Genomic DNA, 14800 nt, shown 5'->3' on the forward strand with positions numbered 1-14800 from the left:
CGAAAGTTCTTCAATTACATAATGTTTCAATTTGTTGCTAGCAAAAATAGAGACTCCTCCTCCAATTGTAGTTTTTCTGTAGTGATAGTAGTGAGTGTAACCGGGTATATGAAGTTTTTTTGGCCTCTTCGTCGCTTTTAATCCAGGTTTCTGATAAAATTATAAGATGCAGTGCAGTTTTAAATGAATCCACTATACATTGTAGCTCGATTTTTTATTTGTTATTAAGCCATCATAATTGTTTAGGACTATGTATGTAGTGGTTTTATCTTTTTTATTGGTTACAAAATGTCGTTTTTTGGAAGAGAGCTGACAATTTTAGGCATGCCTTTGATATACTTGATTCGCAGGCTGTCTTCCCCGTTTGTAGTCCGGCGTTTCAGTTCATCTCTGAGTTTTTGAAACCGTGCTTGTTGAAATGGTGTTTGATCTGAAAAGATTCTTATTGCGTCGTTTTTCATCTTATTTCTATTTCGAAGTGTATTCTTCGTCGTGTGTTCTGACTCAAAGCAGGCTTTAATAGGACGGTTTTTATTAGCTTTGTATTTCCCGATCCTTATCATTTTGATAGGTTCAGGGCTGTCTTTTGAAATAAATTTTATAATTTTCATCACCTCAACTTTATCTTTTTTCTGTCGGTCTCAAAGTCGGTGGTTTGTGGTTCGGGTATGCCAGTTATTATAATATTTTTCTTTCTCAGAGTCTGATCTGTTATTTCTGCTAGTATATCTCCATATGATTCTTCAGCAGTCATATGCACTTCATTTGGTGATATATTCAATTTCTGCAGATCACACTCCAATGATGCTATTTTTGTTTCCATTGTAAGCGTAAGACCATTAATATTTTCTACATCAGCTTTTATTTTTTCGTGTTCTGTAGCTATAGTTATTAGTTTTTACTCTGTCTTGCCAATACCACACTTGATTTCTGACATTTGATCTTTTATATTTGCAATATCATTCGCTAATTTAGAGGAGCTCTCCTTTTGTGTAGTTATAGATGATGTCAACAATGCCATCATCTCAGCCATTTGTTTTTGTATATCTGTTAACTGATCATTTACATCGTAATCAAGGCAGTGTTTGCGCTTATTGCGGATGGTAATGGCAGCTAAATCTGAGGCATACCTTGAATAGTTTGATACCTATGTTTGATAGATTCGGTTGAGAACCACTACGTTCAATGTTTTTGCCACTTCCAGTAGGTGAGCGCTCTTGAGCCATGTTTTACATAGTTAAAATTTGTGAGTTAATGTTTTGCTTACGTTTATATTCTTACCATGCGTGGGTGCGGGCTGAAAAATCAGAGCCTGTCTATTTTCCTCGCTGGGGCGAGGTAAGCTAGCTAGAGTACAGACTGATCATACGTAAAACATGATAAGCGTAACTGACACAGTATTATACAATTGAGTTTATGATTACGGCAGTTGTAATTAGGATGAAATTAAATTGTCACACTAATAAAAATTTTAAAAATAATTTGCAACACGTCTGACTTGTACACTCTTTGATGCGAGACTACTAAAATGTTCAATTAAATGCGTGCTCTCCAGGCTTTATATTATTGCTAGACTACAAGATTAATGTAGAATTGTGTTTCTAGAAAAAAACACTACCTACTGAAAACTAGGTAGGCAGGTACACTAGGTACTGTAACCGAGAAATCTCGGTGCTGGCGGATGCCTGGACCGTACTAGCTAAAAGTTCTTGAATCCTTGATAGAAGTGGAAAAAAACATCACGAGTTTTTACAAAGAGAATATAATCACTACGTTCAAATTTTAAAAAATTACATTGTTTTTTGTGAATTGCGAGAATTCAAGGTAATTTTATAGTAAATAAACTATTTAAAATTAAATATATGTAAATAAGCGAAACTTGGGCTTGTAGACTGCAGGCTGAAGCTATATAATTTAAAGTTTAACTTTTAAAAAGTAATAAGAGGTATCTGGTATTGAAAATTTTAATAGTACAAACTCCAAAATTTATAGTTTGTAGTACAAATTATATAAAAAATATTTTTACATTAAGCAGAAGGTATAATTTATGTTTTTAATTTGTTTATGAGCCACAAAAGATCCATCAACTTATTAAATTATACTTTTCAAATTTGAATATGAGGTCATCGCTCTTGCCGGTTGAATAAATATTGCGTAATTTAGATAAATTTTATCCACACTTGTTATAAACTAATTCTTTTCATACTAAATTCTCACTTACATCACCGGTTTTTTTTTGTTTAAAGCACTACTGGGTACTCTGACAAATAACAACAAATAACAATATTTTCATTGCCGCTCAATACCACGTACAAACTGTTGATTTATCAATTAACGTCAGTTAGCTTTAAAAAGAATTATCATATCTGTACGTATGGATTTTGACCGATAACCTTTGCATTACGTAATTAATTTTAGAATTATTGAGTTAGTACTAGTTGCTAATATTAATTACTCTAAGTGTGTTCTTTCATTTGTATATAGATTTTATAAACATTCATTCACAATGAATTTAATAAGTAATTACAATTTTGAAAACATAAGGTATTTTCTTTCAATATTTGCTTTACCTACTTGTCTTCTTATATTTTATTGTAGCAAATCTTTTGAAAGTTTGCAAAACACACTTTCAAAGGTTTCATATACCTATATTTTTTTTTTCTTATAGTGATAAAATCATGGCTAACTGGGGAGCAATTGGTTCAATTATATTGCCTAATGTAGGAGGGTGGGCTAATGGGTTATACTTTGCGGGCCAAATCCGCAAAGATGAGAAGAAGGCCTGGTATGATGAACTAAAGAAACCCTCATGGAATCCTCCCAAGTGGGTGTTTGGACCAGCCTGGACCACTCTGTACTGTGGAATGGGCTATGCATCATACTTGGTCTATGAAGAATGTGGTGGCCTCACAGGTAAGCTTAATGCTTGATTTACTTATGCATGTAGAATATTAAATAGCTAGCTATGAACACTGCTTTGCCGGGTCATTTTTTATTGTATAGTTATTTGTTATGATAATAATCCATAACAACTTACTTCATAATTTTTTCATATAAAAAATTTCTAGATCATTCTAAAATTTTTCAAAACATTTTCATTTGATTAGAATAAGACTTATATTTGAAAACTTTCCAAAAATTCTATTCTTTGGAACACAAAGATAAACTGTAAGGTCACAATTGGACATAGTTCCTTAAAATAATTCCAATCATCAATCAAACATCACATTTTAAGGAATTCATGTTTAAAGTTTAAAAAATATTACTGTATTCCATACATGTGGGTTGGGCTACTATGTCATGATGCCATTTGAAGAGTGACAGTAGGCCTGCCATTTCTTTTCAGTCAGTTAATATGTATCATGTGACCAGTTTTGTGTTCTTAACTTAATTTCGACATGTTTTTGGTTTGGAATGTTTTTCTGGAATTACATCCAATTATGGTTGTTCTTATGTACTTGGGGATTAATAAAATAACTGTGCACTTGGTACAACATCAAAAATAGAATACTAAAATAATTGAATTTGATGCCACACTGGCATAAGGATCTGTTTGTAAAGAGTACTTGGTTGTTTGATCCTCTCAAATTCTGATACTTGTATCCTTAATGTATTTTGCAATACTTTTGAAATTATGTTCTTATTGCAAAAGCATATACATCGCCCCACAAAAGACCTACTAACTCGACTTAGCCGAGTAGTAGGCATCATAACTTTATGTCTGTTCCTGGTGTTAATATTATGGTTATGACAGTTTCTGGCAAATTCACTTATGTGCCTATGAACATACATTATCAAGAATATATTGAGAAGCAACAGTCAAGATGTTAATTTCTTTGATTTTTGCTCTCAATGATTCTAGCCCCCTAAAGGATACATTTATAGCTTTGTTATGTATACAGTTAGTGTAGGTACATAGAGGCTGAGGTATATTTGTGGCTTTCGTCTGGATACCTATTAGCTGGTTTGTCTATCTAAATAAGGAGTCCAAATCTGTCTTGTAATTTAAGAAAAAACTTCCACTTATTATTACTAGTCGCCGAAACTGTGTACTGGTAAATAGTTTCTGTTAAGTATAATCATCAGCACTTTGAATTGTGTTTAATACAATACCTAGAAACTGCAGCAAATTTTTTAAAAAGTGGTAAATTTTAAATCAAATGTTTATTTTAAAATAGATCACTATCCATTGTTTAAAAAGTATTAGGTCATAGAAATTTAAAAATACTTTGTGACAGCTTAAAAGCAAAACAAAAAAAGCAAGTTAAAGTATACTTGAAACAAATTGATTGAATACAGCTAGTTTGAATATCATTAGGCAAGCATGAATTTCAGAAAGATAGTTGACTAAAGTTGAAAGGTGTCAGTCAATCTATCCCTGAATTGATTTTCATTACTTCAATTCCCTTGAAAGCATATTCGGATAGTTCACATGTGATTTGGTAATTAAACTGTATGAACCCATCCTGAAATGATTGCTTAAAATTATGTTTTTCTTTTTATTTAAAAGAGGGGCAAACAGACAAAAGATTCAGGTGTTAGGACATGGTCAAAGTGGAAACCAGGGGTCAAGACGTGCCTGCCTCTATGTAGGGAGTATGTTATATTATACTTGAAGGTGCCTAAGTCGTATTAGCTCAGAAAAAATGCAGCGAGCAAATCACGCGGTTGTAGAATGCCAGAAGACAACGTAATACGCTTGAACTTCGCATTTTGACGTAATGTCCTGTGATGGAATTATTTTTCAACCTGAACAGCTCCTCTGAGCAATCCCCTTAATAAATGCGGTTGAAGATGCATAGAGAAACCACGTCATCTCTATGCTCCCCAAAGAATCGAGGCGATGATTCCAGCCGCTCATTGTTATTGTGGAAAATATGTTCCAATATAACCTCGTTGCTACAGGAATGGAACATTAACCCCTGCATGATGTCAGAGGGCACTCGTCAGTTTGCAGACAGTGCTTAGATATGTGTTTTTAGAAATGTGTCTGGAGCTGACCTGACTATGTCAATAAGACTGCAGCCGCATCTTATTGTGCGGGGGTTATATCATTATTAAAAGCATTTAACAAAAGCATACAGTTGACTTACAATATCTAATCAAATCAAATCAAAATCACTTTATTTGTGTAGGTCATAGAAATGACACTTATGAGTGTCAAAAAATTTTTTTTTTCTTATTGAATCTACTGCTACCTCATAGAGGGTTTAGCTAATAAGAAGCAAGATATTCATTGCCACTGTTTTAAATCAAGATACATTATGTATCCAGTAGGTATAACATTTCCTTGGGTGGATTTCAAATATGTCTCAGTTTTATAAAGTATTGTACATATATTAACAGATAAGAGTCCGTTTATCAGATGTACATGTCAGCAGTAAGATTGTATCACCTATGTTATGTAATGCACAATGTGGCTAAAATGGAAGTATAATGTTTATTGGGCTTACAGTTTCCTTATTGGGCACAGCATACAGTATTGCTGGAACCCGAAGACACTGAATATTGGAATTCCCGTAGGCTTTGTGCTGTCTCGTACACTATTTCTTCTGCATATCAATGATATGTTGGACGCCCCCAAGTGTTTGTTAGCAATTTGCTAACAAACACTTCCCTTAATGCCTCACCTAGTATAGGAATACTGGGTCTCGAAATCTCGAGTGATTGAATAAGTTGGGTGCAATATTGACTATTCGAATTTGAATTTTTAGAACAAAACTGCGCGCAATTCTTTTATAATAATATTATATTGATATAATTACTATTATTTTATTTCAGAGGATGCTGTATTGCCTCTATCATTGTATGGTGGTCAGCTTCTACTGAACTGGGCGTGGACGCCCATATTCTTTGGCCTTAAAGACTTTAAATTGGTAAGTGTTTGGGGTACTTGTCTATTAAAATAACATAGCTACTGAACTGGTCCTATTCAAATTTAAATATTTTTATTCAAAATAGGATTTAAAATCACTTATTGAACGTCAAAAACTACCACCCATACAAAAGAGACTGCCTCAGACCTTAGAAGAATGGGCGCAAGAAACTCATTTTTTTTTAAATTTAAAATATGGATTACAATGTGATATCGTACAATAAACATTTATAATTAAAGAGCCTGAGGGTGTTCGCTTTATTCCCAGTCCGTGGTGTCATTAAGAAAATCGTTTATACTATAATAACCTTTCCCACACAAACGTTTTTTAACAATTCTTTTAAATTTCGTAACACATTTGTTTTGTACATTTTCTGGGATTATATTGTAGAAGCATATAAATCGCCCAACAAAAGACTTACTAACTCGACCCAGTAGTAGGCATAACAAGTTTATGTTAACATTATGAATGTCACAGTTTCTAGAAAATTCCTCAATGTGCTTATGAACATACAGAACATTATCAAAAATGTATTGAGAAGCAACAGTCAAAATGTTAATTTCTTTAAATTTTTCTCTCAATGATTCTTTAGGACCTAGGTTATAAATCGCGCGAATAGCCTATCTCCCATCTAACCTACGACACGGTTACAAGGTTTAAAAAATATGAGTTGCTTCAAAGCAATGACTAATTTGACGTAAAAATATTTGTAATAAGTAGTGAGTAGAAAAGATATGGTGTATTATTTTATTTTAAACTTTAATGACTGCCAATTCATATAATAGATAGTCAAGGTATTCGATATTCGTGGTAATATTTTGAATTAACATTTTCCTACAGTTTTTGAATACTTTGGATACAAGAAAAACTGAAACATTTTATTTATATATTACTAGCTGACCCTGCAAACGTTGTTTTGCCGATATTAAAATCGCGATACAAAAGTAACTGTTGATCGTAGATGGTTGAAAATTTGAAGTTGTATGTATTTTTTAATGCTGACTCATAATCAAAAAAATTTTAAATAAATGTCAAAAAAATTAAAAAAAAAAATTCGTGTCCCTTCACATTAAGGGGGATGAAAAATATATGTCCGATTCTCAGACCTACCCAATATGCACTCAAAATTTCATGCGAATCGGTCAAGCTGTTTCGGAGGAGTTCGGTCCCGCACACCGTGACACGAGAATTTTATATATTAGATTTACTTTAAAACAACACAATTGCAATTCGGGTAATGGCTGCCCAGTGACGCGAGCATTGTCTCCGTAAATTAAATTATTTAAAAATAGTAAATGGACTTCTGCTTAGCTTTAGTTTAATTGTGTACAGAATTACGTATACAGTGCTCCCAAATTAATAATGTGCGTACAGATCTTCGCCACTTTTCGACGACCGTTGCCGAAAAGTGGCGAAGATACGATAAGATACACTGTAGTGTGTATAAAGTGAAATTACAGTTTATATATATACACAGTTTTATATTATTATTTGTACTTGTTGAAGCTATGAAATTTAATAGACTATTTGTTACTATTCTTTTAAATTATGATGTGACCTTTATGGTTGGGAAAAGTATTACATTTACCCTTAAAGCAAACATGTATCTTATGGAACCTACTACAATTAGTAGCAAGTAATTCCTTATTACACATATTGACTGTTAGCCTTATGATAATAACTACAGCAAATGTGGCAAGCGTAGATCAGTGATTCCTCCGAACCGTGTACGTTTTTTTTTCATGGAAGAGAGGAGAAACTAGCGTACGGGTACGGGTGATCATTGTCGCCCACATTCTCTTGCAACACCAAAGAGTGTTGCCGGCCCCTTGAAAAGTCTACGCGTTTTTTTGAAGATACCCATGTCGTATCGTTCTGGAAACACCGCACAAGGAAGCTCATTCCACAGCTTGGTCGTACGTGGAAGTTCCTTGAAAACCGCACTGTGGAGGACCGACACACATCCAGATGGTGAGGATGATTTAATGTGTGTGTGTGTGTAAAACAAAACGTTATTATATTTCAGGCGTTCATAGAGATATCAGTATTGGGCGGCGCTGCTATCGCCACGACGGTGTCTTTCGCCAGAGTGAACAAGACTGCGGCCGGCTTGATGCTGCCTTACCTGGCGTGGCTGGCGTACGCCTCGTCCCTCTCATACTACATATGGAAGAACAACCCCAAAACGGAGGATAAGAAGGAATAGGTAATCTTAAAGCCTTTTTTTTTATGGAATAGGAGGACAAACGAGCGTACGGGTCACCTGTTGTTAAGTGATCACCGCCGCCCACAATCTCTTGCAACACCAGAGGAATCACAGGAGCGTTGCCGGCCTTTAAGGAAGGTGTACGCGCTTTTTTTGAAGGTACCCATGTCGTATCGTCCCTGAAACACCGGACAAGGAAGCTCATTCCACAGGTTTGTAGTACGTGGAAGAAAGCTCCTTGAAAACCGCACTGTGGAGGACCGCCACACATCCAGATGGTGAGGATGATATCCTAACTTGTGGCGTGTCGTGCGAAGGTGGAATTCGGCGGCAGGAATCAGGTTAAACAGCTCTTCGGAACACTCCCCGTGATAAATGCAGTAGAAGACACACAATGAAGCGACGTCTCTACGCAACGCCAAGTGATCCAGCCGTACACAGAGCACTGGGTTCCCGACAATTCGAGCTGCTCTGCGTTGCACGCGGTCAAATGGATCGAGCTGATACTGGGGTGCGCCAGACCAGAGATGACAGCAATACTCCATGTGTGGCCGGACCTGCGCTTTGTAGAGCGCTAGTATGTGGGCCGGCTTGAAGTATTGCCGTGCTCTATTAATGACGCCTAGTTTCTTTGAAGCCAATTTGGCTTTGCCTTCCAGATGACCACGAAATTGGCAATCGCTCGAGATTTCGAGACCCAGTATTCCGATACTAGGCGAGGCTTTGAGGGAAGTGAAGAGCGGTGATACGACAAATGGGGTTTTTTTTAGTGCAGACGCGCAAACTTGAGTCTTCTGGGGGTTAAATTGGACAAGGTTCAATTTTCCCCATTCCGCGACCTTCTCAAGAGAGGACTCGATAGAAGACACAAGTTTCTCCCGGCACTGGTCGACGATTTCCCGAGAGAGACCTGCATGGCCCGTGTATATGGCATCACCAGTGCTGTCGTCTGCATAGCAATGAATGTTGGAGGTGTCCAAAATATCATTGATATGCAGAAGAAACAGCGTGGGAGATAGCACACAGCCTTGGGGCACTCCAGCATTCACGGGCTTCGGGTTCGAGCAATATCCGTCGACAACGACCTGTATACTACGCCCAGTGAGGAAGCTGGAGATCCACTTGCACAAGCTCTCGGGAAGCCCAAATGATGGAAGTTTGGAGAGGAGCGCCTTGTGCCATACACGATCAATGGCCTTCGCTATATCCAGGCTAACTGCCAGGCCTTCCCCCTTGCTTTCAATAGCCACAGCCCATATATGTGTCAGGTATACCAGAAGATCACCTGCCGACCGACCATGGCAAAACCCGTATTGTCGGTCGTTGATCAACTGGTGACCCTCTAGGTATACCAAGAGCTGACGGCTAATTATGCTCTCCATGATTTTGGAGAGCAGGGCTATTACCTAATAGCAATAGGCCTGTAGTTTGCCGGATCCGAACTGTCTCCTTTTTTTGGATCGGATGGACAAGGGCAGACTTCCATGAGTCAGGGACTACGCCTTTAGAATAAGAGTGCCGGAATAAACGCGTTAGCACCGGCGTCAACTCAGGGGCACACGTTCTAAGCACGATTGGAGAAATGCCATCCGGCCCGCTCGACTTCCTGACGTCCAACGAAAACAGAGCTCGCCTAACAGTTTTCTGTCTGAACTGTACTTCAGGCATAGAGCTTTGACACCGCGGGATGGTCGGCGGTGTTTTTCCGTTGTCGTCAAGAGTCGAGTTGGAGGCGAAAAGAGTGCACAAGAGATCGGCTTTCTCTTTTGCCGTATGGGCCAGGGTGTTATTCCTCATGTGCAACGGCGGCATGGACGGCTGGCTGAAGTTACCAAGAGCAGCTTTCGACAACGACCAGACCTTGCGTGTTCCGGTCGGGTAACTGGAAAGGTGCTCGCCGATTTTGACGACGTGTTTTGATTTTACACGGGCGATTTGCCGCTTAAAAAATCTGGAGGCACGGTTGTATTTCCTCTTAAGAACTGTGCAGTTCGGATCCTTTGTGCTCAGCGCCGCAACCCAACACTAACCTATGCGAAACATAGCGGCACTAGGCCGCTACTTCACGCCGGTATTCTGTGCGAGTGTGGTAATTAACCCGGACGAGTCTGGCGCGATTGTGCTGACGTCAAAAGACGGCAGCGTGACTCTCCCACTTCTAAAAAGCCCTTAGTCGCCTCTTACGACACCCATGGGCCTGGGACTCCCCTATTCTTTTTACGCCCCGGGAAAAGTACAGGGCCTTCCTTAAAGGCCGGCAGCGCTAGTGTGATTCCTCTGGTGTTGCAAGAGATTGTGAGCGGCAGGTGACCCGTACGCTCATTTGTCCTCCTATTCCATAAAAAAAAAAGAAAAAAAAATGTTATCCAATTATATTTGTATAACTAAGTTTGACAATAGTTAGTTGACGAGTAACACAAATTTGAATAACAGTTATTTGTGCAATTGGTCTAATGAAGTTTATTAAAACACTAGCTGACCCGGCAAACGTTTTTTTGCCATATAAATTATTTTTAGAGTTAGACCGTTTTTCTAAAATAGAAGATATTTCTAAAATAAACGTAGCCTAAGTTACTCCTTATTACATCAGCTACCTGCCAATAAAAGTCCCGTCAAAAACGGCCATTTCAGAGATTAGCCGGAACAAACAGACAGACAGACAGACAAAAATTGTAAAAAAAAATATTTTTGTGTATGAACCGAATATATATTCATATACATGTAGTAAAAAAAGGTTATTTCAATATTAAAAACAGACACTCCAATTTTATTTATATGTATAGATGAGAGTGTCAAACTTAGAGGCATAATAGTAACGTTACGTGTCAGGATTGTAGGGTTCGGAAAACACCACGTACTTTCTTACTAGCACCAATCAAGCCGTTAGACAGTAATATAAATGAATAATGACACTTGCAGTTGTATCACTTAGTCACTGAATAAATCCATGAATGAAATGTACATCTATATGAACAGTAATGGATTATTCTCTGATGATGTCAAACAGTGTCATAAATTAAGAACAAAAAGAGTAAACACGTATGCAAGCAGTTTAAATAACTGCAAGCTATGACATACTCGACCCTAGTTGGTAGACATAAAGTCTATATTCCCTTACGCCGCCCGTTTAAAATTCTAATACTATACTAATTCGAGGTACAGATCGCAGACAGATATACGGAGTGGTTTTGGAAAGCGAAGTCTTAGTGATAAATGATAAATGATGAAGCGAAGTCTTAATGATAAAAATGATAACTTTTACAACACGATCCCGAGAAACTCTGTTTTCATAAGATCGATTACGAGAGCTGTAATAGGGAAATTCAAGACTTTGATTGGGAGCAGTCGGCATTGCAACTTGATTGTGATGAGTTCGTTCATTGTTTTTATAACACTTTGTATGAAATAATTGAAAAGTACACACCCAAAACCAAAGTACGCAAAAAATCTTATCCCGTTTGGTTCTCTACTGGGCTAGTAAAACTGCTAAAATCTAAATTTAAATTTCATGTCAAATTTAAAACTTACGGTTATCCAAGAGATTATGATACTTTTGCAATATTAAGATGTAGAGCTAAGGTAGTGTTTGATCAATTTTTTCGTAAATATATAAATCGCATAGAGTCTGATCTGACTATAAACTTAAAAGCTTTTTGGCGTTACACTAAAAATAAGAAAGTCACCAATGCCTACCCAAGACAGATGAGTTATAATAATCGATACGCTAATGATGGCCCTGACATTGTGAACCTGTTTGCTGATCATTTCTCGTCGATTTACTCTATGAACGCTAATAGCAATGTGAACTATATTCCTGACTTTCCTCCTTCGCTGTTTTCAATCTGCCAATTTTCAGTGTCTCTAGAAAATGTTATTCAGCAGCTTAAAACCGTTGATTTATCCAAAAATTCTGGACCAGATGGTATACCACCTATTTTAATACGAATGTGCGCTGTGAGTCTCGCCAAACCCCTTGTTCTTATTTACAACAAGTCTCTACAAAATGGAATCTTTCCTGCTTTATGGAGGATAGCTAAGGTGACACCAATATACAAGACTGGGGACAAAACAGATGTCACAAACTACCGCCCGATAACTATTCTAAGTTGGTTTGCCAAAATCTTTGAAAAACTTGTGTATGCACCTGTTTTTAACTATCTGAAGCCCATCTTAAGCTCACGTCAGCACGGTTTCTTTGCGGGTCGTTCAACTATTTCTAACTTACTGGTATATACTTCATTCTTATGTGACACAATTAACGATAAGAGTCAGGTTGATTCAATATATACAGATTTTGCGAAAGCTTTTGACTACGTTCACCATTCAGTACTTTTATGAAAGCTACATCACCTGGGAATACATGGCAATCTTCACAGATGGTTCACGTCGTATTTATCAAATCGTACGCAACTAGTTGCATTAAGTGGCTTCGAGTCAGTCCCGTTTCTAGCTAGCTCTGGTGTGCCTCAAGGCTGCAGACCATTTAAACAGGAAAACTCCTGGATACTATTATACAATGGTTTAGTGAGAAGTATCCTGGAGTATTGCTCAGTAATTTAGTCTCCAATTTATAATGTTCACCGTGATAGAATAGAGTCAATTCAGCGGCGGTTTGTAAGAGTTCTTTGTAGCAGGTTGGGTGTCAGACGTAAAATTCCCGAATACTCTGAGCGCTTACGTAAATTCAACTTGCATAGTCTTGATAAGCGAAGATGGGTATCTGATATGTGCGTCTTACATAACATTGCGAATGGTGTTATGGATAGTCCTCTATTAAGTTTGATAAACTTTAAAGTGCCAACACGATCTGTGCGTATTCCATGTCTATTTTCGATCAATTCTTCAAATAATAATGTATCGCATAACAACCCGATTATGAGAATTTGCAGAGAATTTAATGAAGTGTGTGCTGATTTTAATATATTCTTTACAAATATAAACTTGTTTAAAAATAATCTATATAGAACTTGCTAGTTTACGTAAAATAATTTAATGTTTAACTTAAATTTCGTCATAATGTAATTTCTATTGTGTCCACTTATTATTTTTTACTGTATTTGGTGAATGATGTTTACAATTTTAATTGGATCTCAGGATCATAAAAATATGCTGTAATTGTTATTAGATGATAGTTTTATCTTGTTATCTGTTATTGTACCTACTTGTAAATAAATAAATAAAAATCCCGGAAAATGTACACCTCCGTAATTACCAAATCACTCTTGAGACATTTTACAGCTTCCGCCCGTTATTTCAGGTTCTACCATATCAAACACAAATATTTATTATAACGTTAATTTTGGCCGCTTTCCTCCTATTGTTAATATAACGATAACATGTAATCTAGTATAACATATTTTATGGAAGTCACACAAGTAACAAAATTATTATCATAGTTGTTTTAATATACTATGTTCAACGAAGGTACTGTTGGGTGATTGTCTATAATACGATATAATCTAATAAGCACGCCGCATAAACAAAACACGTACTATTTGCTACTAAGTAAGACACTAATAATAATACTTAATATGTTTATTTTTCAGAATGCACCTAAAATCAACCAGAATCAAAAATATAGACACGGAGCCAGTGGTAAAATTTGCCTTAGTATTCCTCTCGTATGATGAGAGTAAATGTTTCTTCGACTTGATTAATACTATATTATTAAAATTAAGGTATTTAATGTGCAATATGGATAAAGTGTAAGTTTGTTATTGGTTTATTTTGGAATATTTAATTTTGTTTACTATATTGATAATACTTAAAAGCACAAAATATTATAAAAAAGTTATCAACAGTATTGTAAGTCTAAGTGTCCTTGTACTTCATTCCAATGTTGCATTTAGTGTAAGTAGTTATAGTCTTCAGCTCTTTGACTAAACGTAAGCTTTTTAGCTATTTATGTGAAATCCTTATATTTATCGTACTTTATTAGATAATAAATACTTTACTGAGATGTTCGTTTTATTACTGTCACAGTATAATATATATATACATTATATACCCTAAAGCTGTATAGAATCTACGTACAAACATTCGAAGCCACCGACGCACACAGACGCAGGTTTAAACAAGGCCTATAAGCGGACGTCGCAGTGCTGTTAGTCACACGAGCCCTGCGCGTGCATGCTACCTTATTTGAGTCATAATATGCAATATAGTCTTGTGACGTTTAAGTTTTAATAAAAAAAAAGAAAAATAAGCCCCTACAAAATAAAAATATTATTTTTCAATTTCGTTCTTAGACAGCCCTAATCTGCGGGTACGAAACTTGAGACGGCCGGAGCGATGGCGGGGCGGGGCGGTGCGGTGCGGAGAGATAGCGGTGTCTTGCGTGTGTACAAAACAAACTTCAACACATAGTGTTGTGATAAACATGAATTCACGTCAAAGAGAATTATTGGAGCCCAGTCTCCTAATGAGAGAAATTTATTACCTAGAGATGGTGTTCATCCAATAAATCAACGACGATGCAGTTTGGGAGAATTTTCTACACTTTATTACGAGCTACGTTGTCATTCAAGAAAGTTCTACAATTACACAAGAATGAGTATGGAGACATTCGATTATGTTTTAGAGAAAACTACTGTTTATTACTGTGATAAAAATGCAACACTATGTACCCGCGCGAGCGGCGAAACCAAACTAGTTTGTTCTCGTCGCTCCGCGCCGCCCGTGCATCGCTCGATCGCGCCGCTCCACCGTCGGCCGTTTC

General features: G+C 36.8%; 1 protein-coding gene across 4 annotated transcripts; it reads left to right on the plus strand.

Moving 5' to 3' along the window:
* Nucleotides 1-1661: 1661 nt before the first annotated feature.
* LOC126972313 (translocator protein-like) lies at nucleotides 1662-14039 on the plus strand. 4 transcript variants are annotated; one of them, XM_050818976.1, is made up of 5 exons: nucleotides 1662-1824; nucleotides 2669-2913; nucleotides 5782-5876; nucleotides 7903-8082; nucleotides 13629-14039. In XM_050818976.1, exons 2-4 carry the CDS (start codon nucleotides 2679-2681, stop codon nucleotides 8080-8082), a joined length of 510 nt encoding a protein of 169 aa, XP_050674933.1. In that variant the 5' UTR covers nucleotides 1662-1824; nucleotides 2669-2678; the 3' UTR covers nucleotides 13629-14039. The 4 variants fall into 4 exon arrangements, with proteins under 4 accessions (XP_050674933.1, XP_050674935.1, XP_050674934.1 ...); XM_050818978.1 differs by lacking the exon at nucleotides 1662-1824 and adding an exon at nucleotides 1895-2038; XM_050818977.1 differs by lacking the exon at nucleotides 1662-1824 and adding an exon at nucleotides 2209-2368.
* Nucleotides 14040-14800: the final 761 nt, after the last annotated feature.

Source organism: Leptidea sinapis, chromosome 26 (assembly GCF_905404315.1).
Source record: "Leptidea sinapis chromosome 26, ilLepSina1.1, whole genome shotgun sequence".
Lineage (NCBI taxonomy): Eukaryota > Metazoa > Arthropoda > Insecta > Lepidoptera > Pieridae > Leptidea > Leptidea sinapis.

Coding starts and splice junctions, on each gene's coding strand:
- LOC126972313 (XM_050818975.1), top strand. CDS start 2,507: ATGAATTTAATAAGTAATTACAATTTTGAAAACATAAG. Junction 2,914..5,781: donor AGAATGTGGTGGCCTCACAG/GTAAGCTTAATG, acceptor ATTTTATTTCAG/AGGATGCTGTATTGCCTCTA. Junction 5,877..7,902: donor GCCTTAAAGACTTTAAATTG/GTAAGTGTTTGG, acceptor ATTATATTTCAG/GCGTTCATAGAGATATCAGT.